Source organism: Cydia splendana, chromosome 2 (assembly GCF_910591565.1).
Source record: "Cydia splendana chromosome 2, ilCydSple1.2, whole genome shotgun sequence".
NCBI classification, from domain to species: Eukaryota; Metazoa; Arthropoda; class Insecta; order Lepidoptera; family Tortricidae; genus Cydia; species Cydia splendana.
The window spans coordinates 17,186,622-17,211,991 of record NC_085961.1 but is presented as its reverse complement, the minus strand read 5'-3'; the positions used below and the strand labels follow the sequence as shown (position 1 = coordinate 17,211,991).

The 25,370-nt window shown below is 40.2% G+C and overlaps 1 protein-coding gene and 1 long non-coding RNA gene across 4 annotated transcripts in view; both read left to right on the top strand.

The window, feature by feature from the left end:
• The window catches only part of LOC134805539 (uncharacterized), a 624,519-nt gene that overhangs the window by 366,381 nt on the left and 232,768 nt on the right, over positions 1–25,370 (top strand). The window lies entirely within an intron of this gene.
• LOC134804998 (suppressor of lurcher protein 1-like) overlaps positions 1–25,370 on the top strand; it is an 82,752-nt gene that overhangs the window by 32,945 nt on the left and 24,437 nt on the right. For all 3 annotated transcript variants that reach the window (XM_063778289.1, XM_063778293.1, XM_063778299.1), the window contains one exon: positions 9,733–9,913. In XM_063778289.1, the coding sequence (XP_063634359.1) occupies positions 9,733–9,913 (181 nt within the window). The remainder of the gene's footprint in view (positions 1–9,732; positions 9,914–25,370) is intronic.

Genomic DNA, 25,370 nt, shown 5'->3' with positions numbered 1-25,370 from the left:
TGCCCTCCTCCGTGACAATGGTTGCTAATTTCTGGGATTCTTTATCTAATGGAGCCTGCAGATAGGCTTCCTGTAAATCAAGTTCACAAAAATAATTATTTCCCTGCATTTTCATTAAAATATGATCAATAGTTGGCAATGGATAATGATCAATCTGCAAATATTTATTTATTGTTATCCGATAATCCCCACATAATCGAACTGACCCATCTGGTTTCAAGACTGGGACCACCGGTGTACCCCACTCAGAGTATTCCACTGGCTCAATACGCTTTTGATCAACTAATCTTCTAATTTCGTCTCTAACTTTATCTTTTAAAGCGTATGGGACAGATCTCACTGGCATAAACACTGGCTTAGCATCAGGTTTCTTTGACAAATGGATTGGCTCACCTTTATATACACCCATGCCAGGCTCAAAAATGGTAGCAAACTCATTTTTTATTTTAGTAATTAATTTATCCTTAGATGTATTTTCACACACATTTTGTTTTGCTTCCTCACATGAATTTTGCTCAAATTTTAGGGGCCATAGTTGTAGTAAAGATAGCCAATCCTTTCCAATAATTTTAGGCATTTCATCCTTTACAACAAATAGTCTTTGCTTATTTGCCTTTACAGACCCATACTCCACACATAGGTTTTCAATAGCACCTAAGGGCATTGAAGTTGACTGATCAAAGTTGGTAAATATAACATTTCTCTTGATGATCTCTAAATTTGGAAAATGTTTCTGTTTTTCTGCTAAAGTTATTGTACTTACCTCGGCTCCTGTGTCAACTTCAAAGTCCATGGTGATTCCATTTACAGAAATGTTTAACATAACCGGTGAAATTTTTCTCTTATTGCTAAAATAAAACACATCAAAATAATCAGTATCTTCTGAGAGGTTTTCTTTAACAACATTACAATAATCACTTTGTTGATCAGACTCAACTACATTCACATTTTTTACTTTTATTTGCCTATTACTACCACACATTTTAAAAATATGCCCCTTAACACCACACTCACTACAAAATTTCTGACGCAGTCAACATTGTGCCTTCATATGTCCACCCTTGCCGCAGCAATAACATGTCATTCCAGAAGTTTGCTTGTTTGTTGGCATTGTTCTTTGACCAGTTCCCTTTTTTCTTGTCGCGTCTTGAAGTTTGAACATTTGGGTTTCCTTTTCCTTAGTAAATGCCAATTTGTATGCTGTTTCCGCTGTCTTACCAATGCTTGTCAACATTTCCAATGACTGGTCGGCTTGCTTTAATAGTTCAAATCTTTTTAGACAGTTTTTTCAGTTCTATTATGTATTGGTCTATAGTTTCATCAGCTTTTTGACATCTGTTTCGAAATTCTGCTTGATGTAAGGCCTGGTTCTTTACGGGATGATAATGTTTTTTTAACTTATCACATATGTTTGTATAAGTCTCATTTCGTCCTCGATAAGACGTTAAACTGTCGTGCACTTTATTGTGTAGGTAAAGTCAACTTAGGGCGCACGTAATGTGCGGTCTGGTTGAAACAACCGGTGCCAGGACAGGGTACTGGTTCAGAGCGGCGGCGGAAGAACGTCTAGTACGTCAACGGCGGCGCTCACAAGCCTAGTTAGCAGGCTTACTGTCCACTCACCAACACGCACTGGACGAGCGTGGTGGGTTAACCGTCCAATCCCCTCAAATAATGAAACGTAAACCCAAAACTCGGCCCCAAGTGCCTGGCAGCTCCAGCTGCGGTGCTGCCGATGACGGTGGGCGGCATCGCGCTGGAGTACGGGGTGCTAAGAATCCCCAGGTGGCGATACCTCCCAACCGTCAAATGAATAAAGCAAACGTTAAAAGGAATACTGATAAAAAGCTAAACATTCTAACATACAATGTCCGCACTTTAAGAACGGAGGAAAGACTTTTAGAATTAGAAAATGCTCTTAAGAACATCTCATGGGATATTGTCGGACTGTCTGAGGTGAGAAGAGAAGGGGAGGTCATTATTGAACGCGAAGAAAACATATTTTTCTACAACGGAAAAGCTGGTGGTCTTAACGGAATTGGCTTTATGGTTGCTAAACGATGGAAAGACAACATTCAAGAGTTCATTGCCCATTCCGAGCGGATCGCTGTGCTGAAGTTTCGTGCCACAGCTAAGGAAACCATTACCATCATTCAAGTATATGCCCCCACTTCATCGCACCCGGACGAAGAAATAGAAGAGTTTTATGATTTACTCAACAGAGCCTGCGATGAGCACCGTGGTACTTGGAATATAGTACTCGGTGATTTCAACGCAAAACTTGGGACAAGAGAAGAACTGGATAATGATCGAATTCTAGGACCTTATGGTTTGGGAAACCGAAACGAACGTGGTACCCGCCTTATCCAGTTCGCTTTTGGACAAAATCTAAGTATCTGCAACTCTTTCTTTTACAAAAAGCCCCACCGCAGATGGACTTGGATTTCACCTAACGGTGAAACCAAAAATGAAATAGATTTTATTCTTACATCCACCCCAAGTAAACAAATTGTACAGAATGTGGAAGTTATTAACAATATACAGTATAATTCAGATCACAGGCCCATCCGAATCCGACTAAAGTTTAATTCAAAAGTTTACCGACATATTAAAATAGTAACCAAAATTAAGAAACTAGATAAAGAAGTTCTCATATTGAACAAAGACCGTTTTAACCTAGAATTACATAATGCCTTTGACTTATTAAAAAAATACCCGGATACCGACGACGTAGACCAAGAATATGTCAAAATAGAGAAGAGTATTAGATTCGCAAGCAACATCATTAAAAAGCAGAAACATAAACTTAAGAAACTATCCACTGAAACCTTAAATCTACTTAAACAAAGGGAAACGCACCGACTTAATATTACTGGCACACAATACAAATTAATTGACAGACAAGTAAAGCGGAGCATTAGAAGCGATATTAGAAAATACAACAACACATTAATACAGACAGCATTGGAGAAGAATCGTTCCTTAAAAATTGCTAAACAGGGCATGTCGAAAGGCAAAACTTGGATAACCTGCTTGCAAGATGATAGAGGCGTAAAACAAGGAAGTCGGGAGAAAGTAACACACATTTGTACTAGCTTTTACAAACAGTTGTATTCCGACCAAAATTTTGTTGAACCTACTCTCAATAGTCTCAATTACTCCTGTCCTGATTCCATCCCACCCATTACTGGCTACGAGGTTCATCTCGCTCTCGCAAAGATGAAATACGGGAAAAGCCCTGGTGAGGACGGCATTACGACTGAGGTACTGAAAATAGGAGAACCTACACTCTTACCGCATATCACTAATCTATTCAACTCCATTTTAAAATCAGGCAATATTCCCGAAAAGTTCTGTCATTCAAACATCATTTTACTACACAAGAAAGGAAATAAATCGGATATCAATAATTATAGACCCATTAGCCTTGTTTCGCACCTCTATAAAACCTTTATTAAAGTAATTGAACATCGTATCGCCGGCAAATTAGATAGTAATCAACCTCCCGAACAGGCCGGGTTCCGACCAGGACTTTCTACCACAGACCACTTGCAAACCTTGAACCAGATCATTGAAAAGTACCATGAATTTCGCATCCCTCTTTATTTGGCCTTTGTAGACTATAGTAAAGCTTTTGACAGTATAACCCACACATCCATATTTTCCGCACTCCAGAACCAAGGCATAGATTCCACATATGTACACCTTATCAGCAACATCTATACCTCCAGCACCGCCTGTATCAAATTACAGTCTCCTGGACCGTCTTTCAACATAAACAAAGGCGTCAAGCAAGGCGATCCCCTGTCACCCAAGTTATTCAACAGCACCCTTGAACAGGTGTTCAGGAAGCTGGCGGCAGGATGGGAACACAAAGGAATTGACGTCGGCGGAAAGCAGTTAACCAATCTGCGTTTCGCCGATGACATTGTCCTGTTCTCATCTACAGCTACGGAGCTCCGCGTCATGCTGCAGGACCTAAGCAGGGCAAGCCTTGAGGTTGGATTATCAATGAACATGTCAAAGACCAAGCTCATGACCAACAGTGCACCAATATCAGTAGAAGTGGACGGGAGAGAAGTAGGATATGTCCATGAGTATATATACCTGGGCCAAATTGTCTCCTTCCAGGCACGGCAAGACAAAGAAGTCGCAAGACGGACCGAGAATGCCTGGAGGAGCTTTTGGTCCATGAAGGAGCACATGAAGGGAAACCTACCTATATCACTTAAAAGAAAACTCATGGACATGTGCATTCTCCCCATCCTTACCTATGGAGCACAGACTTGGTCTTTGACAAAGGCTCAGAAATCCAAACTCAAGGTTTGTCAGCGAGCCATGGAACGTAGTATTCTGAGCGTGAAATTAACCGATCGCATTAAAAATACAATACTACGTTCCAAAACTGGAATAACTGATGTGGCTGAAACTGCCGCCAAGCTCAAATGGGATTGGGCAGGACACGTCAGCCGTATGCCAGAAGACCTGTGGGCCAAAACAGCCACCCGTTGGGTACCACAAATTGTAAGGCGTCACGGTAGACCTCGTCGGAGATGGCGGGACGAGCTTGACGCTTTTGACAGAGACTGGTGGGAGACTTCTGCGGATAGGGATACGTGGAAGAATAAGAGGGAGGCCTTTGCCCAACAGTGGGACAATATGGGCTCATAATAATAATAAATGTTCAGCAGTGGACGTCTTATGGCTGAGATGATGATGATGATGAATAATAAATAATAATAATAATAATAAAGAAAGTAAAATAACCTAACTTAAGATGAGAAATGAATAAAGAGAATAATAATAATAATAAGGGGCACCGGGGGCGCCGCGGGTAGATCTCAGTGCCGACGAGGAGGAGTTCGCGCAGAGTGTGGGTAGTACAGCCAATGAGCAACTGAGGAGGACTCTGGACGAGGCGATTACGCGGTATCGCTCCACACCCGATACTAGGCCACGATTACCACGTTTGCCTATGAATAGACACAATCTAGCGCTAATGGGAGCCCTAAACGCTTTACTAGAGCCATATTTGCGGACTAGTAAAGATTTAGATGATACGCACGCGATCATGTATTGCGGAGCCATCGCGGCGTGCCGTGTTGCACGAGTCAAGTTTCCGGACTCTGAACGTGCACCTAGGACCGCCGGAGGTGCCCCCGCATGGCAAATACGGATCGAGCGACGTATCAGCTCTTTTAGGACTCTTATCGCAAAGCTGATCTGCTTCAGGGGGGGCAACAATCGCCCCCGAGTAATGCGCTTTGTAAACCAGGCATTCGTGGGGACGGATATCAGGCCCCGCGACTACATGGCCAACGTCACGGAGCGCATCGACTTTCTAAAGCAGAAAGTCTATGCATGGGCAAACCGTATTCGCCGCTACAGAGAGCGTGTGGACCGATTCCAGCAGAATCGTCTTTTCCAGAGTGACCAAAGGAAGATGTACCGAAAGTGGGAGGAAACCAACCTTCGTGCGTCCGACTCGCGGCCACCGGATGCTACTGTCATGAATGACTTCTGGCGTAGCATCTGGTCGGTGCCTGTCGGACACACCGAGGGGAGTTGGATGAGTGTTGTCGAGCGTGAGTGCGAGTCCATTGAACCTATGGGGGCAGTCACCATCAGCCCCGATGACGTAAGTTGTGCCATCCGCACGGCCCAGAACTGGAAAAGTCCTGGGCCGGATGGATTGCACAACTTCTGGCTAAAATGGTTCCGATGCTCGCACTCTTACTTAGCAGCACAATTTCAACAAGCCCTCGAACTTGGTTCTCTCCCACCTTCCTTAACAACTGGTGTCACCTTCCTGCTCTATAAGTCCGGTAGTACCACGGAAGCGAAGAACTACAGACCCATCACATGCTTGCCTACACTCTACAAGCTCCTTACATCCATTTTGAGAGCAAAAATCAACGCGCACATTGTCGCAAACAATATTTTGGCCTCTGCTCAAAATGGATGTAGGGTTGGGTCCCGTGGTACTAAAGAGCTCCTCCTCATAGACATGACCATCTGCCAACAAATCCGGCGGACCAAGGGGCCCTCTCAGCCGCTTGGATTGACTACAAGAAGGCCTATGATTCGGTGCCTCATTCATGGCTGGGGAGGGTCTTAGAGCTGTACAAAGTTGATGCAGCTTTGAGAGCCTTCCTAAGCGCGTGTATGGGGCAGTGGACCACAGTCCTTCGTCAACCAGGAGGTGGGGATGACCGACCTGGCCCACAGGATTTTATAAGGATTGAGCGAGGAATATTTCAGGGCGACAGTCTGAGTCCGCTATGGTTCTGCCTAGCTCTGAATCCCCTCAGCACCTTGCTGAAGGATTTGGGACTAGGTTGCCGGCTTCGGAGAGAGGGTGAAGTTATTTCTCACCTTCTGTACATGGATGACCTCAAATTATTTGCACCAAATACCCAAGGCTTGTTGGAGCTACTGAAAACCACCGAAGTCTTCAGTAGTGCCATCAACATGGAGTTTGGTGTCGATAAATGTGCGGTTATGCATGTACAGCGGGGGAAGGTTGTAAATTCAACAAATTTACAACTTTCTGAGACAATGTCTTTCAGGTCTATCTCTGAATCAGAGACCTATAAATACCTTGGTATGTCACAGTCGTTGGGTATTGAGGACGAGGGTATTAGACGGTCGGTGAAGGAGCGCTTTTTCAGTCGGCTCACAAAAGTCCTTAACAGTCTTTTGTCAGGAGGCAACAAAGTGCGCGCCTTCAACGCCTGGGTAATGCCTCTTCTCACATACTCCTTTGGCATACTAAGGTGGACTCAGACCGAGCTGGACGCCCTGGATCGGAGGGTCCGGTCACTGCTCACCACACATCGCATGCTACACCCACGCTCGTCAGTTATGAGATTGTACATCCCACGGAAGTGTGGAGGCCGAGGCTTCCTAAACGCCAAGGATCTCCACAACCGCGAGGTGTACAATCTCAGGAATTATTTCCTTAACAACGAGTGTGGGATGCCTCGTGATGTGGTGGCAGTAGACAGGAACCTCACGCCGCTCTCCTTGGCAAACGAGAACTGGCGCAAACCTGTGGTACTAAGTACTGCGGATCGCAAGGCGGCATGGGAGAGTAAGGCGCTACACGGGCGGTTCTACAAGGCCCTCACGGGACCCGATGTGGACCTGCTCGCGTCGGTGAACTGGTTACGATTCGGGGACCTCTTCGGAGAAACCGAGGGTTTTGCCTGTGCAATTGCGGACGAAGTGATGATGACGAACAACTATCGGAAATATATCCTGAAGGACGGTACGGGCGACATTTGTCGGGCATGCCGCCGTCCCGGAGAGTCACTCAGGCATATCATTTCCGGTTGTTCTCATCTTGCTAACGGTGAGTACTTGCACAGACATAATCTCGTAGCCAGGATTATTCACCAGCAACTTGCTCTTCTATACGGCCTTGTGGACCGCGAAGTACCGTACTACAAGTACTTACCTGCGCCTGTTCTCGAGAATGGTCGTGCCACGCTCTATTGGGATCGATCTATCATCACTGACAGGACTATTGTCGCCAATAAGCCTGACATCGTGCTGATAGACCGATCGCAGCGCCGGGCCGTGCTCGCCGACGTCACCATCCCCCATGATGAGAATCTCGTGAAGGCCGAGAAGGACAAGTCCAGCAAGTACCTAGACTTAGCTCACGAGATTACCGCCATGTGGGATGTTGACTCGACGATCATTGTTCCGATAGTTGTGTCAGCGAACGGTCTCATAGCGAAGAGTCTCGACCAACACCTAGAGAGACTCTCGCTGGGTGGTTGGATCAAGGGTCAGATGCAGAAGGCGGTAATATTGGACACGGCGCGTATAGTACGTCGGTTCCTCACTCTGCGGCCCTGACCACCGGCAGCTTGGGCCAAGCTCCGCTGCCGGCGGCACCCTAGGTTAGGTTTTTTATAATGTGTTTATATGTATTTTTTATTGTTTTGTAAGTGTTTTTTTATATTTTACTTTTATATTCATATTATAACAAACCTAACTTAAGACGAAAAATAAATAAAGAGAAATAATAATAATAATAATAACAGTTTCAGGGGCCCATCTAGTCAGCGGCGAGTCACCGCCTGCCTCGATGACGGTGTTAACATTGTTATGGCAGGTGTCCGGACCTCTTTACAATAGCCCAGTCTCATTGTCCACCCAAACTTCAATCCATAGACCGGTATACTGTTCACTTTTTCTACAATAGTCCCAATGCCTGCTGCGACCGGTTCATGGGTGTCTATTGTTGCGCCTGTGAACGGGTTCCAGCAGGCGTTCTACATGACATTAAAGCTCTCCAAGGGGCCTCTACGTGTTGGATCTATATCCCCACGCAAGCCTATCAAAAGACCGGGATTTATAGGCCCGTGAAACCCGAAATGGAGTACAAATAATAATAATAATAATAATAAGTCTCATTAACTGGAGAAGTTGGCGTACATAAGGTAATTAGCAGGTCGTATACGGTCGTGCTCAGTTTTGTTATTAGTAGTGGTACCTTTTTTGTTTCCGGTATATGATTCATAAGCACGAAACATTCAAACTGCTGCTGGTATGCAATCCAGTTGTCTCCATTGAAAGCGTCTAACGTAGTTATTGAAGTCATACTAGGAGGTTGATTTGCTACACTTTTAGCCTTGTCCACGTAATCGCGCAAGTACTGCCGAACTTCATCAATCTTCGAGTTTTCAACCGAAAATATCGGTGTTTGAGCTAAATAATTAGCTATTTCTACTAATTATGGCTTAGTTTTTTCTTGAATCCAAGATTTCTTTCCAGCTTGAATCAGATTTTCAACCGATTTCAACATTGAATTGTTTGGAGGTTAAGCCGACACATGTATTATGGTAACACGTAATACACTTTTTATTTACAACTTTCACACAGTTGCATTCTCTAATGTGGATCGTTTCGAGCTCGTCGCCAATGTTATAACGCTAATTAACTTGGTGTAATTAATTAATACGACCAGATAATATTCGATAAGCAAACGCTTTATTTCAGACGACACGAATATAGAACATGACATTGACAGATGCTCATAATGGCGGGAGACTGCTGCTGAGTTGCCAGCTCTATATATATACATATACAACACGTACCATGCTTGTGTGAGTGAGATAAGATGTGCTAGGGTTCTGACTGAAATGACTCAAAACTCATTGCGCGAATTAGGAAGAAATAAGAATCGTATTATGCTGTAAGGTGGGTATCTAAGCTCGATTTATACAATAGTTTCCTATTTTGAATCAGTATAAACGAAGTAACAACATTTATGTAAGGAAATTCAGGCCACCAAAATATTACGTATGTAAGTTGAAAACATGATTTTTTGTTCATATAGATATTGTTTTGTTTTCAGTGTGATCTGATAGGTTTTGTAAATATTTGTTTAATATTTGAATATTTTACGTGGCCTCCGCTCTGCGCACCGCGTCGTCGTCGCGTCCTTGCCAGCCGGTAACTGTGAGGTAACCGAGAGCGGGTGGGCGGCACTTTCAACGGGAGGCAGGGAGTGTCCATACTGTACGCTAGTACTCTTTATTATACTGTGATTAGACCAAGATGAGTCTGAAACGATTTTGATAGTACACGCAGTGCAAGTGTTATTTATACGTCATATCAGACTACCTAATGAAGACTACAAGTATCTAATGAATGATACAAATAACGTTTTATATGCCTCTTAAAAGTGAATCTATGTAAATTTTCTTTACTCGCCAGGCTGTACTTGCGTCCGCTTCACTTCGACGCTCGGAAAGGAGCGCGGCACGTTCAGCAGCCCGGACTACCCGCGCGCCTACCCGCCGCACCTCGACTGCGTGCTTTATACCTTCCTCGCCGCGCCGCACGAGATCGTCGAGCTCGTCTTTACAGACTTTGACGTCTACAAGGAACATCTCGAGTAAGTATTTAAAGTTATAGTAACTTTTGGTAAGTATACGAGATGCGCAGTAAGTAATAATGTCTATAATTGGCGTACCATTTTATTAGACTGGGTTCCGGATTACCGGATTATATCCCATAGCCCAGTATGTAGTACAAAGCTTTCACTTATATGTATACAATAGCCTAGGTCATTTTAGATTCCATCAACTCTCAATAATCTTTACATCCTGGCGGATGCTGCCTTTGCGTGCGTCCCATGAGTCCGTGGGCAAGGGAAACATCCGCTCAGTATACCCCTTACATTTCATTAAAGTACCAAAAGGGCTTTACGTGTTGGCTTCGGCTTCGTGTATACCTGCCAAATTTCTGTAACACCATTATCCCTGATAGGAGTGACATAGTATTAACAAATCAAGTTTAACTTCCGCTCCTTCTCTGCGCCGAAACCGCTTGCTGTGTACAAGAAAAAGTGTTTAAAGTTGTAAATTGTAAGGGCCTTAAAGGTAACAGAAAATAATAAAGGTAAAGAAATAAACGGGAGTACTTACATACGCCCACAGAGTGCAAAGTGGGATAGTTTTCCAGAAAATCAATCTGTCTAAAAATACCCTCACCCAGTTACTAGAATAGATCGGATCTGTTTTATTAACTGAGTGGGGGTTGTTTATATAGCGTGTATTTTTGATATAATCGCAAATTTAAACATTTTAGAATTTCGTGCTATGAAACGATCCTGAAAGGAATTTTTAATTTAGTCTTTACGTCTCTTGTAGAGCATAATTAAATTTAGTTATTTGTTTTCGCGAGGGCAATATATTGCGTTCATCTTTATCACTTTTGACAGTCGTGACATTGTATCAGTAAAAACAGAAAACCGATACATTGCTTGATGATTTTCTTATAAGGAAAAATTAAAGTTGTAGGTACCTACGTTTTTAATAAAACCAATAAAAATAGGTATGTTAATTAGGGCCTACACCAACTAACTACCCTTAGAATATGCGGTCGTATCAAAAATACATGCTGAAGGTTCATTGAAATATAAATAAGGGAGAAAGAAGCTACTTCTGAGCAGGACGGAGTAGTCACCTTCGAAACATTAATATAAGCGGAATTAACCGTGACCTTAGACAAAATATATGTTCTAAAATAATCACAAAGATCTTAAAATATTAAGTAAAATAAAATTTATTTTATTCAGCAATAGAGGATTAAATTTTTATATTTTCCTTCATGTATAACCGTTCCAAGGATCAATTTACATTTCTGTCACATCGCAAGCAGTAAAACCGTCGATGTGAACGGCTAAAGACAGCCATTTCAATGGCAATAAACAAGTATTGTGGAACCCTTGACATGGCGTTTTTCAAGCAGGTTCGTTTTACGCTATTAAGTTCGCCTTTGTACTTCCATTACTGTAATTTATTTTTCATTTCTGATGCTCTGAAAGAGGGTCATTGTTGTTCTAAAAGGTGTGCAGAAAATGAAACGTTTCTGCACTAGAGCAATTTAGGTTCCAATTTCGTTTTTTTTTACGATAAGCAATTTAAATTTGGGTAGGTATAAATGGATTTGTTATACAATTTCCATTCTGATATTTGACTCCCCATTCCATAAATAACGATACTTTTGCCTAAATTGTTAATTGAAAGTACCCTCAATAAACACAATAAAAATTTATACTTAGTCATGTTTTTAAAAAAACACATTCATTTTACTTTCCTCGCATTCGTAATGAAAAGTAGAGTGTTTAACTCCGGTGCAAGGCATCATTTTAGCCTCGGACTATCGGCGCTCGAACGCATTTAAACTTATGTTGTGTACAAAAAAGTGATAAGTACTACTACTACTACTACTACTTAAATGCTTAAAACTTAAAAAATAACCTCCTCTTTTTTTTAAGTCGGTTAATTAATACAAGCAATAACCAGAGGCTACTACATACTTCATTCAGGTAGTAGAAATTATAGAGTAGAAATCGATGTTTTATTTTGAATTATAAGGTACTGTGAATAAACCAGGTTGTACCTCATTTTTTTAGATTAGAAATTTGGTAAACAAAGAAGCAGTCGTCATCAACCTCTTCTGCTTGGGGTAAATATTAGATTATACGATTATTTAGATGTTCCTAATATACTAATTTACATGCAATAATATTAAGTACCCTACCAAAACCTGGAACACTCTCAATCAATCAATCATTCATTTACAAACACTGTGTTAACATTTCCACGACAAATTAATTTTAATCAATATAAAAGCCCTCATCAATACGAGAAAGTCTAAGAACGTACCACCATTTTCTGTTAACAATAGAGGGGAAAATGTCAATGAAAATGTATTAACCCTATTTTTCCCGGTTATTTTGAAGAGTGACATGACAATAGGCTTTGCAAAGCTTTCGAGTGGTCATACAATTAAACAATACAAATTGTTATTCCATTTCACAGAATCGGTTGAAATAAACAATTATGTTTGAATTCACAACAAGAAAATTTTCTTTTGTGAGACTGTAATTCTGACATTAATTGGATGATGGTCTGGTATTATTTGGGCTGAAGATATAAGTGTCTTTGAAAAATATTGGTATCCGAAACTTACCATAGTGATCGTGAATATGAAAAAAAAAACAATTAATTTTTTTTACCAAATTTGTATACATTTAAATTTATAATAAATGTATATTACTGTCTGGGATTGTTGGACAAAGTGGTACTTCGCAATCATCTTCGTTTCTAATATTTATTGCTTCAATCAGAGAACGAGCCGAGATTTGTAACCCTAGAGACCAAAACAATTACCAATTCGCGGAACTAAGCTTAATTAATTTGATGTGCGTATACTCCTCCGTTATTCGTGAGAAGAATAAGAATAAAGAAAGTTCTTATTGAAGTCTTGAATCAATAAATATATAATTCTAGGAGAATATCTTTGCTGGTCTTCGACCAGTGTGTGTTGCCAGTGATGACATATGGAACTGAAACGTGGCCGCTTACTGTGTGCCTCATAAGAAGGCTCAAAGTCACCCAAAGGGCAATGGAGAGGGCTATGCTTGGAGTCTCTCTGCGTGATCGCATCAGAAATGAGGCCATCCGCAGCAGAACCAAAGTACCTAACCGACATAGCCCTCCGAATCGCTAAACTTAAGTGGCAGTGGGCGGGGCACATTGCCCGTAGAACCGATGGCCGTTGGGGCGGAAAGGTTCTCGAGTAGCGACCACGTACCGGAAGGCGCAACGTGGGTAGACCCCCCACAAGGTGGACTGACGACCTGGTAAAGGTCGCGGGAGTCCGCTGGATGCGGGTGGCGCAAGACCGGTCATTGTGGCACTCTTTGGGGGAGGCCTATGTCCAGCAGTGGACGTCCTCTGGCTGATATGATGATGATGATGATGATCTTTGCTTGATTCTCCTGTTTGGAAAGTTCTCTTTTCATATAATACTAGCTTTTGCCCGTGACTTTGTCTGCTTGAAATTAGTTCCAGCAGTTAGAGTAAGTATAGCGCCTGGATAAAATCTAATGGCAATCATTTTTAGCATAATATGCTTAATTGCTTACACCAATTAACAGGCAATTCATAAATTTTCTCATTTCCACCCCCCTTTTCACCCTCTTTAGGAATGACTTCCGACATAAAAACTATCCTATGTCCTTCCTCGGGACTCAAACTATATCTATGCCAAATTTAAACTAAATCCGTTCAGCGGTTTAAGCGTGAAGAGGTAACACACAGACCTACAGACAGACACACTTTCGGATTTATAATATTAGAATGGAGGACGTAGATAGACGGAGAGAAGTCGCTTTTTCCATTCTAGTGCCTATAACTAACTAGAAGTATAACTTTCCAAATATGGCCAGTTGAAGGATTCATATTTATGAGGTCTTGGGGTAGGTAGTGTAAACAGATTTTACCGTCTCAGTAGTAAACGATGGGAATAAAATCCCAGCTGTTACCATTGGTAGTATTCGGTAGCAACTTGGTGGTATCAGGTGGGAAGTTACTTAAGTTCCAAGTGGATTTATCGTATGTTTTGATTTTTAAATTTTTTTTTTTTTTTTTTTTTATTGAAAATTTAACAGAAAAAATACAATATTTAGTACCTTAATCTAATGTTTCGCCAAACTGTGAGACAGTTTGTTGGCGGTGCGCTCTAAACTAATCTTAAGCTAAATAGGTACACGAATTATTAAGTGACAAGTTAAGTTATCATTAAGAACATATAAATTTACCTATATGTATGTATCCTAAATCTATCTTGCTATAATCTAACATAGTACTAATAGTGACATTTCATAACACGAACATAACAGGAAGAATTCTTATAATATTATAGCGGCACAAACGCTTTGTTAACACAAGAAAGTAGGTAGCTAGGTTAAATTTTCATATTTGTGTAGTAAAATCTGTTTAAATTTCGACTTCAATCTACCTATGTTCAATTTAGGTGTTTCAAGTAAAAGATGGTACTCGTTATAAATTTTGGGGATCAAGTATTCTTTTGTTCTTCGACCATAATAGTTTTTTGCTGACGGTTGTGTCAATCTTATTCTCTTAGCAGACCTAGTGTCACGCTTACTTATTCTTGGTATTTTACAATCATCAGTGTAGTAACTATGTAACACATTTAAATATACAACCTTACAATGCACAGGAAGTATCTTACAAGTTGAGAAAAGTGTATCATAATTATGTCTGTGCTTTTTCCTAGTTTTATAACCGACCAAATATTTAATTAATCTTATCTGGAGTAGCTTTATTTTATCTAAATAAGTTTTAAAGGTAAGTCCGTAACAGCTGAGTCCATAGCTTAATAATGCGTCAGCAAGTGCATGGTAAACAATGTGCAAGGTGCGTTTATTAACAATTCGATTTAGGTGGTAAAATTGACCCAAAATAGACCTAAGCCTATTGCATATTTGATTTATATGAAGTTTGAAATTGAAATGTTTATCTATTAGTAATCCCAGATACTTAAATTCCTCAACTACTTCTAATTTATTACAAGTGCAATTATTTTTATTTTTATGTAAACATTCATATGAATGTCCTACGACATTAATTTCACATGCCTTTACATTTTTGGCTATCTTGTTGTACGGAGAAAATATATGCATACATTTAGTTTTATTTAAATTCAAAATTATTCCATTGTCATGGGCCCATTTAGTAACATTCTCAAAATCCACCTGCACCTTACTCACCATGTCTGCGACGTCCTTGCCGGCGAACAACAGGCACATGTCATCCGCGTACATGTAGACTGTGCAGTTTTGGACTACATTCGACACGCTGTTCACATGCATGATGTACCCGACCGGCCCATATACAGAACCGGTCGGCACACCGAGAGCGACGTGCGCGTCGGTACCCGACTCCCCGTTGATGGCCGTGCGCAGGGTCCTGTTGTTTAGGTATTCGCGGAACCATTGTTTCGTGGGTCCTCTGATGCCACATTCATCCATTGCCTGCAACAGCTGCTCGTGGTCCAGCGTGTCGAATGCTTTTTTATAATCAATAAACAAAGCAAATACCTGTTGTCCGCCGTCAAGGCTCTTGTTTACATAATTAGAGAACTGGGTCAAGGCTGTAGCGGTACTACGTCCCTTCCTGAAACCATGCTGCGCTTGCGATATTATATTGAAATTTTCTAAAAAAGTGCTCACTTGTCCTACCACAACTTTTTCCACTATTTTATTTATTACAGGCAAAATAGCAATTGGCCTATAATTTGTATAGTCTAAATGGGAGCCTTGCTTGTAAATTGGCCTAATTATAGATTTTTTTAATTGATCGGGGTATAGGCCTTTTGACAAACACAGATTAATAAACTTAGCCAAAATTATACTTAAGTCCTTTTTAACACTTTTTATATCCTGCACTCTTATTTTATCTATGCCAGGTGCTTTCCCATAACTCAATTTGTCAATTATTTTTTCGACATCGCTGCCATTTACATTTTTGAATTTAAAAGACACATCACTCTCGTTCACATAGGAGTTTCTATTTAAGAACTTTTGATCGCAGTTGTGTTTTATTTCTACAATTTCCTGTGTAAAAGTACTTGAAAACTGATTACAGATACTTTCCACATTATTAGTTTTTCCCAGATATTTCATTATTGTGCTGTCTACATTCCCCTTAACTCGACCTATCCAATTATTAATTTTGCCCCATATTTTTCGAAAATCACCCTCACATTTTACAATTTCATTTTGTCTGTATTTATTCTTAGCAACATTTATAATTTTGTTTAATTTATTTCGGTATCGCGTATATTCTAGTCTCAAATTCATATTTTTAGGATTACATTTCCAAATTCTAAATAATGTATCCCTCTGCGCAATCATGCTTTCTAATCTTTTATTTATCCATGGTTGTGTTACTCTTTTATTTTCCTGTTTACATTCAGTTAATGACTCATTATAGATGTTGCTAAAAACAGAACATATTTTTTCATATAGAATCAAGGGACAGTCGATTGTTAACAACTCAGACCAATTTATTATTTTCAGCTGTTCTATAATTTTACGGTTATTCAATGCATACCTATACGCACGCACATTCGGGTCATTATCGCTTGTAACTAAGTCTAGCCGTATCCCTATGATGTGGTGGTCGGACAACTTGCAGGTAAGCATGTGCGCGGCGACGGCGCGCGATACACTGCGCCTTCGCACCCACGCATGATCGATACACGACGACTGCAGCCTTCCATCTACGATCGCCTCGCGCGTTATCTCCGTCGACGGTATAGCGCACTGGAGACCGTATTCACACAACATGGTTTTATAACTTGTAATAATGGTATTCATATCGTCGCTTGATATATCTAAATTCATATCCCCGATCACGATTACGTCCTCATTAGGGGGAATCTGTTTGAGTAGGTATCTGACTTCCTCCACAAACCTTATCTTGTTATTTTTAGGCGGTCTATAAAAAGAGAAAACATGTACTATTTTATCTTCGATCTTCAACTTCCCATGTAACATTTCCGATGATGTAATATCCCTTTTATCCGCAGTAAAATCGAGGTTATTATTCGCATATATCAGCAATCCTCCTCCTCTACTTTCTTCTCTCGTATTAGAATGCAGATTATATCCAGGTATTGAATAAAATGAATTACCTGATTCCCTAAAATTATATCCCTTTTAAAGGTTTTTAAATAAAATTTACTTACCAGACAATCAAATGAAAGCAAATATTCTTACTCAAAAGTACCATTTTTCCTTTGGAATTATTGATGTAAAACTTTGTGTAGAAGACGGGAAATATAAAAATTGTAATCTCGAGTCATAATAAATATGCCCATAATCTATGTGTTAATAATTATGTTAAACATTACTGTGTAGGTGATAAAAAGTCCTTCTAACTTTTGGAATGAACGGCACCACTCTAACACGGTTATGTAGGAAAATGTTGGCAGTTTTCGTTAAATTTTACAAACTGCACAGTTAGCTCGAATACCACAAGTAAGCAAAGTTTTAATTTAATGCATAATAAATTATATCTAAAGTTTATATTCAGCACTAGGGGATAGGAGCCTAAAGCGGGTACACTTTAGTAGGCGCTGTTTTATTGAGAAATTAAGTGCGATGTGCAATGCATATTAATATTATGTAATGATCACGTGAAAACTTCTGAGTTTCTGTAAGTTCCGATCGGGCACCAGAGATCAAAATAATGAAATTGATGAATTTGTTAATACTACGAAAGGATTGTGTTTTAGGATAGGTGATTAGAAAACTCGTATTATTTATCTATCATAATGTTGATAACACCATATTATTTTGGTACTATTTAACTCCAAAAGACGATAATAATTCGGGCGTTGCTATTTATGTTTTTTTTCTTTTATTATTAAGTACCTATTTAACTAAAACGTGCTCTGGGGCAAAGCTACTACTTTTTTTGCTTTGATACAATTCTCTAAGTACTTATTTTTTATTAAATATATTAAGAACGGGTCACGTAATTTAAGTCGAAAAACGCTCGACATGTATATGTATAAGTATGTATCGCTTATTTTTTTCATTATTATAATGAATAAATTGTAGGTATAAGATGAAAACCGAATATAAAACATTATACAAGGTCTTTCTATTGCCTACTCCCTCTTGATGGTTGAGAAACACATTCGATCGGAGGTTTCAGGTATAAAGCTAAACGCTTATTGAAAATGTAGGAACAATTTCCGCCTCCGCTAAAAGTTCGTTCAAGCCGATGTTTCATACGTTAACCGTACATTTTGCTACAAGTATTGTTTATAAGGAGCCATACAATATCTCGACAATATGTCAGAACTTGAACAAGAGTTAAAGTGTCGTTTATTTTGCGCCATATGTGTTGGTAAGGTTGGTGGGTGATCGATTGCTAAGGTTAAGTATAGTTTGATGGGTATCAAAGCAAACTGTTCTTAACCTTAGCAATCGATCACCCACCAACCTCATGAAAAATCTTTATTTGTTTATTTAAATTCATTTTAGATGTGTTACTTGCAACATTTATTGTATACTAATATTTGTCACCAATTTTAATAAAAGGGATTTAATGAATTCAAAGACATATATAACTTCGTATAAGATGAATAAAGTCTAAGGAAAAAACGTGCCTCGGAAATCAAGAAAAAGTCATTCTCGGATAGATGGCGCACACACCTTTGTCCTATGCTCGGCTAGATGGCGTGACGACACCGTTTCATATTTAACAATTTTAGCACATAGATATCAGTGAATGAACATGGGTCAAAATGATATAAAAATAATAAAATAATTTATCCATATATATACATTTTTTTGTTAATTTTATACGTTTTCATTTTGAGTTTTAGTCGTGTGTCGATAGATGGCAGTAAATTTACTGTTAAGTTGTTTTAGAACGCAGCCATTGTTTTTTTTTTTTAATCCGCCACCTCTGGCGCCTTTTTGATTGTCATCTGTCTAATGCTGTGAAATATACCGTTAAGTAAAAAGTACAATCTTTCTTTCATAAAATCACGAATAAAAACCACGGAATCCTTCATGGTAGCATAGCGTGGTTGCTAATCAGCGGAAGTGATCAGTAGTTGAAGGAAAATCCGAAGTATTTCAAGAGTATATTGTTCGTACAGTACAGCGATACAGTGGCCGGGTATATCGACTGCAGATCGTCGTAATACAACGAAACAGCAATTATACCGATATCTGGACGTCAAGATGGGCACAAACTTGTTCAATTTAGAGAAATTGACCGGCCGTGACAACTATGCAACTTGGAAATTTAGTATGAAGACGTATTTGGAGCATGAAGATCTTTGGGAGTCCGTGCAACCTAGTGACCCAAACAAAGCGGTAGATGCTAAAAAGGACATGAAAGCCAAAGCTAAGTTGATTCTCCTGTTGGATCCGCAGAATTATATTCATGTACAAGATTGCACTTCGGCAAAACAAGTGTGGGAAAACTTACAAAAGGCCTTTGATGACAAAGGGCTGACAAGGAAAGTAGGCTTGCTTAAGGACCTGGTGAACACATCTTTATTAGAAGAACCAGGGTCCTGGTCTCCAGCAGAATAAGTGGAGCTGATAGTAAACGCTAGTTTTGGGTAGAATCCATATATTTTGCTGGAGACCAGGACCCTGGTTCTTCTAATAGGTCATGTGCCTCACGCACTGATAGTGCTAGTTTAGTAAAAGAGTGGTAGAAATATTTGAGTAGTAGTGAAACTTGCGTAAATGTAAATAATGTCTGAAGACAAAGAAAACGGCATATGTGGTATAAAAAAGCTGAAGGGATCGTCGGACTACCCTAACTGGAAGTTTCTGGTACGTAATTACCTTGAAAATAAAAACTGGTGGGAGGTAATATCGAAAGATGTAGTAAATGCTGACATAGACCGGAAAGCACGAACAACTATTTGCCTGTTGTTGGAGCCAGAGTGCTTTACCCACGTCTACAATGCGAAGACTGCCAAAGAAGCCTGGAACAACCTGAAGAACGCCTATGAAGATAAAGGTTGGGGCAGACGTATCCACATACAGCGAGAGCTCTTTAACTGTAAGTTGGAGAATTTCAATTCTATGGAGAGCTACATATCCAAAGTGACGTACCTTGCACAGCAATTGGATGATATTGACGCAAAAATCCAAGAAAATTGGTTGATATCGATTTTGCTCGGTGGTTTGACGGCGGAGTACAGCCCCCTCATAATGGCTGTAGATAATAGTGGCCAACCAATCACGTTAGAGCAAATTAAGACGAAATTGTTGCAAGAAGGAGGTCGTCAAAGCAAGTTGAACACGGACTACGAGCAAGCGTTAGTGACACGTAAAGCACGAAACGATGCCAGATCTACACCTAAACCTAACGATCGTAAGCAGAAGTTTGTTTATAAGTGCTACAAGTGCCACGAACAAGGACATAAGGCGTCCGAGTGCAAGGAGCGTACCAAGACCGCGAATGTGTGCCTGAACACTAAGGAGGCGATTGACAAAGATAAGTGGTATCTTGACAGTGGATGCTCTAACCACCTTACCCATGACAAGAGTAAGTTGTTGTCTTATAAACCTGAAAGAGGCAGCATGAAAATATCGGTAGCAAACGGTGAGAAATTACAAGTAAAAGGACGGGGGAACGCTGAGCCCCAAGTCAGCGAGAACGAAAAATTAAATTTAGAAAACGTTATGCATGTTCCCGATTTGTCCATGAATTTAATTTCGGTAAGCGACTTAACCAAGAAGAAATGTAAAGTTATATTCGACGAAAAAGGTTGCGTAATTCAAAAGAAGAACCGAATTATTGCAAGTTGTAAAGAGGTCGATGGCATTTACGAGTTGACAGAAAAGAAAAACAACGTCGTGTATTTGACACTGTCAAAACAAAATGAAAACATTTCTAACGTTTGGCATAAGCGCTTGGCCCATTTATCCCGAAATTATATGTTGAAAATGAAAAACATCGTGACCGGTATGCAATTTAAGAGCACAGATTTGTGCGAACCATGTATTCCCTGCATTGAAGGAAAGACGTGCAAGAGTCCCTTTAAAAACAAAGGTACGAGAGCCACGGATGTTCTGCAAATCGTTCATACTGATTTATGCGGACCCATGGAAGAGCCGTCGTTCGGAGGTTCGAGGTATGTTCTGCTTTTTATCGACGATTATACTCGAAAGACTCATGTTTATTTTTTGAAAAATAAAAGTCAAACTTTCGATAAGTTCCGTGAATATAAGGCGGAAGTAGAGAATGAGACGAGTAAATCTATTAAAATCTTAAGATCGGATGGAGGTGGAGAGTACTGTAATGCAATATTTAATGCTTTTTTGAAGTCTGCAGGAATAAAACACCAGACGACTGTACCCTACACGCCTGAGCAGAATTCTGTTGTTGAGAGAGCTAATCGTACGATCATCGAAAAAGCAAGAACACTACTGTCAGAATCGAACTTGAGCAAAAAATATTGGGCGGAGGCTGTAAATACTGTTGTTTATTTGAAGAACAGGAGCCCCACGAAAGCTTTGAATAATGCAGTGCCTGAAAAGCTTTGGACTGGAAAAGACGTGGATGTCAGTCATCTGAGAATATTTGGTTGTTTGGCTTATAGACTTATACCAAAACAAAAGAGACGTAAATTGTATATGAAGACAGAACCAATGATTTTCATAGGATATCCAGACAATCAGAAAGGTTATCGTCTGATGAATCCAAAGACGGGTGAAGTGACAACTGCGAGAGACGTCAAATTTTTAGAAAATGTGTTTCTTCAAAAAGAGAACGTCAAGAAGTCGTCAGAAGTTGTCATTAACCTGGATACGGACTCTGATAGTCAGCCCTATTTATTAAATGGATCCACGAGTGTTCCTGAAGTATCGGAAGTGCACGAGAATGAGTTTCTTGACGCTGTAGACGAGAACATAGAAGGACCTGAACCTGAAGGACCTGAGCATGAGCACGTACCTGATGAGGTGGTCACTAATGGCGAAGTGATAATACCTGGCCTATCAGAAAGGAGGTATCCTCAGAGAGAACGCAGACAAGTTGATCGGTACGGTTGCAATGTTATGTATGCCAAAGAGAGCAATCTTGATGGAGATCCTGTCACCATAGAGGAAGCATTGGCGAGACCGGACAGCGAATTATGGCAGAAAGCTATAGATGATGAACTTACGTCACTGAAGGAGAACCAGACCTGGACATTAGTGGATCTACCAGCTGATAAGAAGCCAATCCAATGCAAATGGGTGTTCAAGATCAAGAAAGATAGCGACGGCAAGGTAACGAAGTACAAGGCTAGACTCGTAGCGAAAGGGTTCACACAGGTATGTGGTGTAGATTATACGGAGACCTACTCTCCGGTAGTTAGAAGCTCTACTCTACGATTATTGTTCTCGCTAGCTGCTGAATACGATTGGTTTATTGACCAATGGGATGTCACGACTGCATTTTTATACGGGAAGATAAAAGAGGATATTTACATGCTTCAGCCGAAAGGAGCAGTCGCCAAAGGTCAAGAAACCAAGGTATGTAAGCTGCAGCGATCTCTGTATGGTTTGAAACAAGCGTCTAATGCTTGGTTCAAAGAGTTAGACAGTGAAATGTTAAATTTAGGCTTTGTACAATCAAAAATAGAACCGTGTTTGTATCAAAAACAGCTTAAAGGTAACAAGAAGTTAATTGTCGTGATCTATGTTGATGATCTTTTTATATTTGGCGATTGTGAACAGGAAAAGCAAAGATTAAAATCAGGTTTGCTTGACAAGTTTAAAGTGAAGGACTTAGGCGCGGCTAGACATGTTTTAGGCATGAGACTGAGACGTGTGAAGGGACTTATCCATCTCGATCAGGAACAGTTTATTTTGGACTGCTTGAGGGACTTTAACATGACAGAAGCTAAGCCGGTAACTACTAAGTCAGTCACGATAGTTTAGCATATAAATTTTATTTTATGTACCGAGTACAGACGAGTACAAAAGTAAATTATGTATGTCCGTAATAGTTTAAGAGGGCGTATTGGAGGTTGCATATGTACTGGACTGGCACAATATACTGTAAACATATTACGTCTAAAGTAATGTCAATGTTTGAATATGTTTGAATAGAAAATATATTGATTCTACCCAAAACTAGCGTTTACTATCAGCTCCACTTATTCTGCTGGAGACCAGGACCCTGGTTCTTCTAATAATCTTTAGAGTCAAGTAATAGTGTTGAAGACTATATTAGTAAAATAATGACAACCGCTCACAAACTTCGCAATATTGGGTTTGTTGTTAATGAAGAATGGCTCGGCACACTAATGCTAGCTGGTCTACCAGAAGTCTACATGCCCATGATAATGGGGCTTGAAAGTTCAGGTGTGGCAATTACCGCTGATCTTGTGAAAACAAAACTTTTACAAGAAATTAAATCAACAGATTCGGGCGCTGCCTTATACACAAACTTTAAGAAGACTAAGCAGGACCATCAGCCTGTCAAACCTAAGGGTCCCAGATGTTACAGCTGCAACAAGCATGGCCATTATGCTAAATTCTGTAAGAATCCTAAGAAAACTACACACAAACAGCAGAAGAGTGGAGATAGTACAAATTTTGTGGCAGCGTTTTCGGCATCATTAGGAGGAGAAAGCAACAATAATTGGTTTATAGACTCAGGTGCCTCCATGACTATGACAGCTAGAAAAGACCTAATGTATAACATTGGCAAGCCACCAGTAACATCAATCACTGTGGGTAACAAAGCAACATTACCTGTATTGGGAGCCGGGTGTGTTGATGTGAAGTTGAGTAAAGGAGGGATTCTTCAACTGAAAAATGTCTTGTATACTCCTGGACTTGGTCCTAATTTGATATCAGTGAGTAGCATAACAAAGAATGGTTATGAAGTGAGATTTTTTGAAAAAGGGTGTCATGTTCTGAATGCGGAAGGAAAAATCATTTGCTCAGGAACGCAGATGAATAGACTCTACCTGCTAGATACAGCCAATACCTCTGAAACGGCACAATTTTCTACAGCCAGAGGTGATGTTGACAATACCTTTTTATGGCATTTAAGAATGGCTCATTTAAATGTATCTGATGTCAACAAGCTGCCTATTGCTGCCGAGGGTGTGACTATTGAAACAAAAAGTGACAATATCAGATGTACTCATTGTGCAGAAGGAAAACAGACAAGACTGCCATTCAACAAGGTGGGTTCCAGAGCCACACAGCCCCTTGAGCTCATACATTCTGACTTATGTGGGCCGATGGAACACCTATCAGTCTCAGGTATGAAATATTTCATCACTTTTGTTGATGATTACACTCGTATGTTCCATGTATACTTTTTGAAAGATAAATTGAATATTTTAGAGGTATTTAAAGATTTTAAGGCTAGAGTTGAACTACAGCTAGAAAGAAAAATTAAGATGATTCGCACAGATGGAGGCAAAGAGTACTGCAATAATCAGTTTGAAAAATATTTACGTAGTAATGGTATTATCCATCAGACTACAACACCGTATACAGCTGAACACAACGGATTAGCAGAACGCGGGAACCGCACACTTGTTGAACGGGCAAGATGTATGTTGTTTTATGCCAAACTAGAGCCGAGGTATTGGGCCGAGGCCATAGCCACAGCAGCCTATATCACAAACCGCTCCCCATCTAGGAGCCTGGAAGGTAAAACTCCATATGAAATGTGGTATGGGCGTAAACCTAACCTGTCCCATATTAGAATATTTGGCACGGAGGCCATGGTCCATATACCCAAGCAGAAGAGACAAAAATGGGACAAGAAATCGACAAAGTTGATTCTAGTGGGATACTGTGAGAACTCAAAAGGATACCGGCTATTAGACCCAACCAGTAGAAAAATCATCAAGAGCAGAGATGTTATTTTTCATGAAAATTATCAAAATAACATGTTTTATGAAAACACTGTTTCAGTTGATCTCCAAGGAGAAGAAGACCTGTCATCAGTCAGCTCCAGTAGTTCCTCTGACAAGGAGGAGAGCCCAGTGACCAGTGATGACAGCTCGAAAGGTAACACCGTAGCTCATTTGAGTCCGACAAATTCCGACGGTACACCAGGCAGCAAAGGTAAGGCTATAAAGCCTGTAAAAGATAATAACAGTGAAGATTCTAATAGTGAATATCAGACTGATACGGATGATCTTGATGAAACCTACTATCCCCCGGTAAATACAAGTTTATCGCAAAGTCAGGACAAGAAAATTACTCTAAGGCCCCGCAAGAATGCAAATGAGAATACTCTGTTCTGTTTATACACTAATTTGTCCGATCCACAGTCAGTAGAAGAAGCCATGTCGTCTCCACATGCCGCTGAATGGAAAAAGGCCATGGACGAAGAGTACAGCTCCCTGATGAAGAACAACACATGGAGCTTGACTGATCTTCCAACCAATAAGAAGGCCTTACCTTTGAAATGGGTATTCAAAACTAAAACTGACCAGGCTGGAGAGGTTACACGTTTCAAGGCCAGACTTGT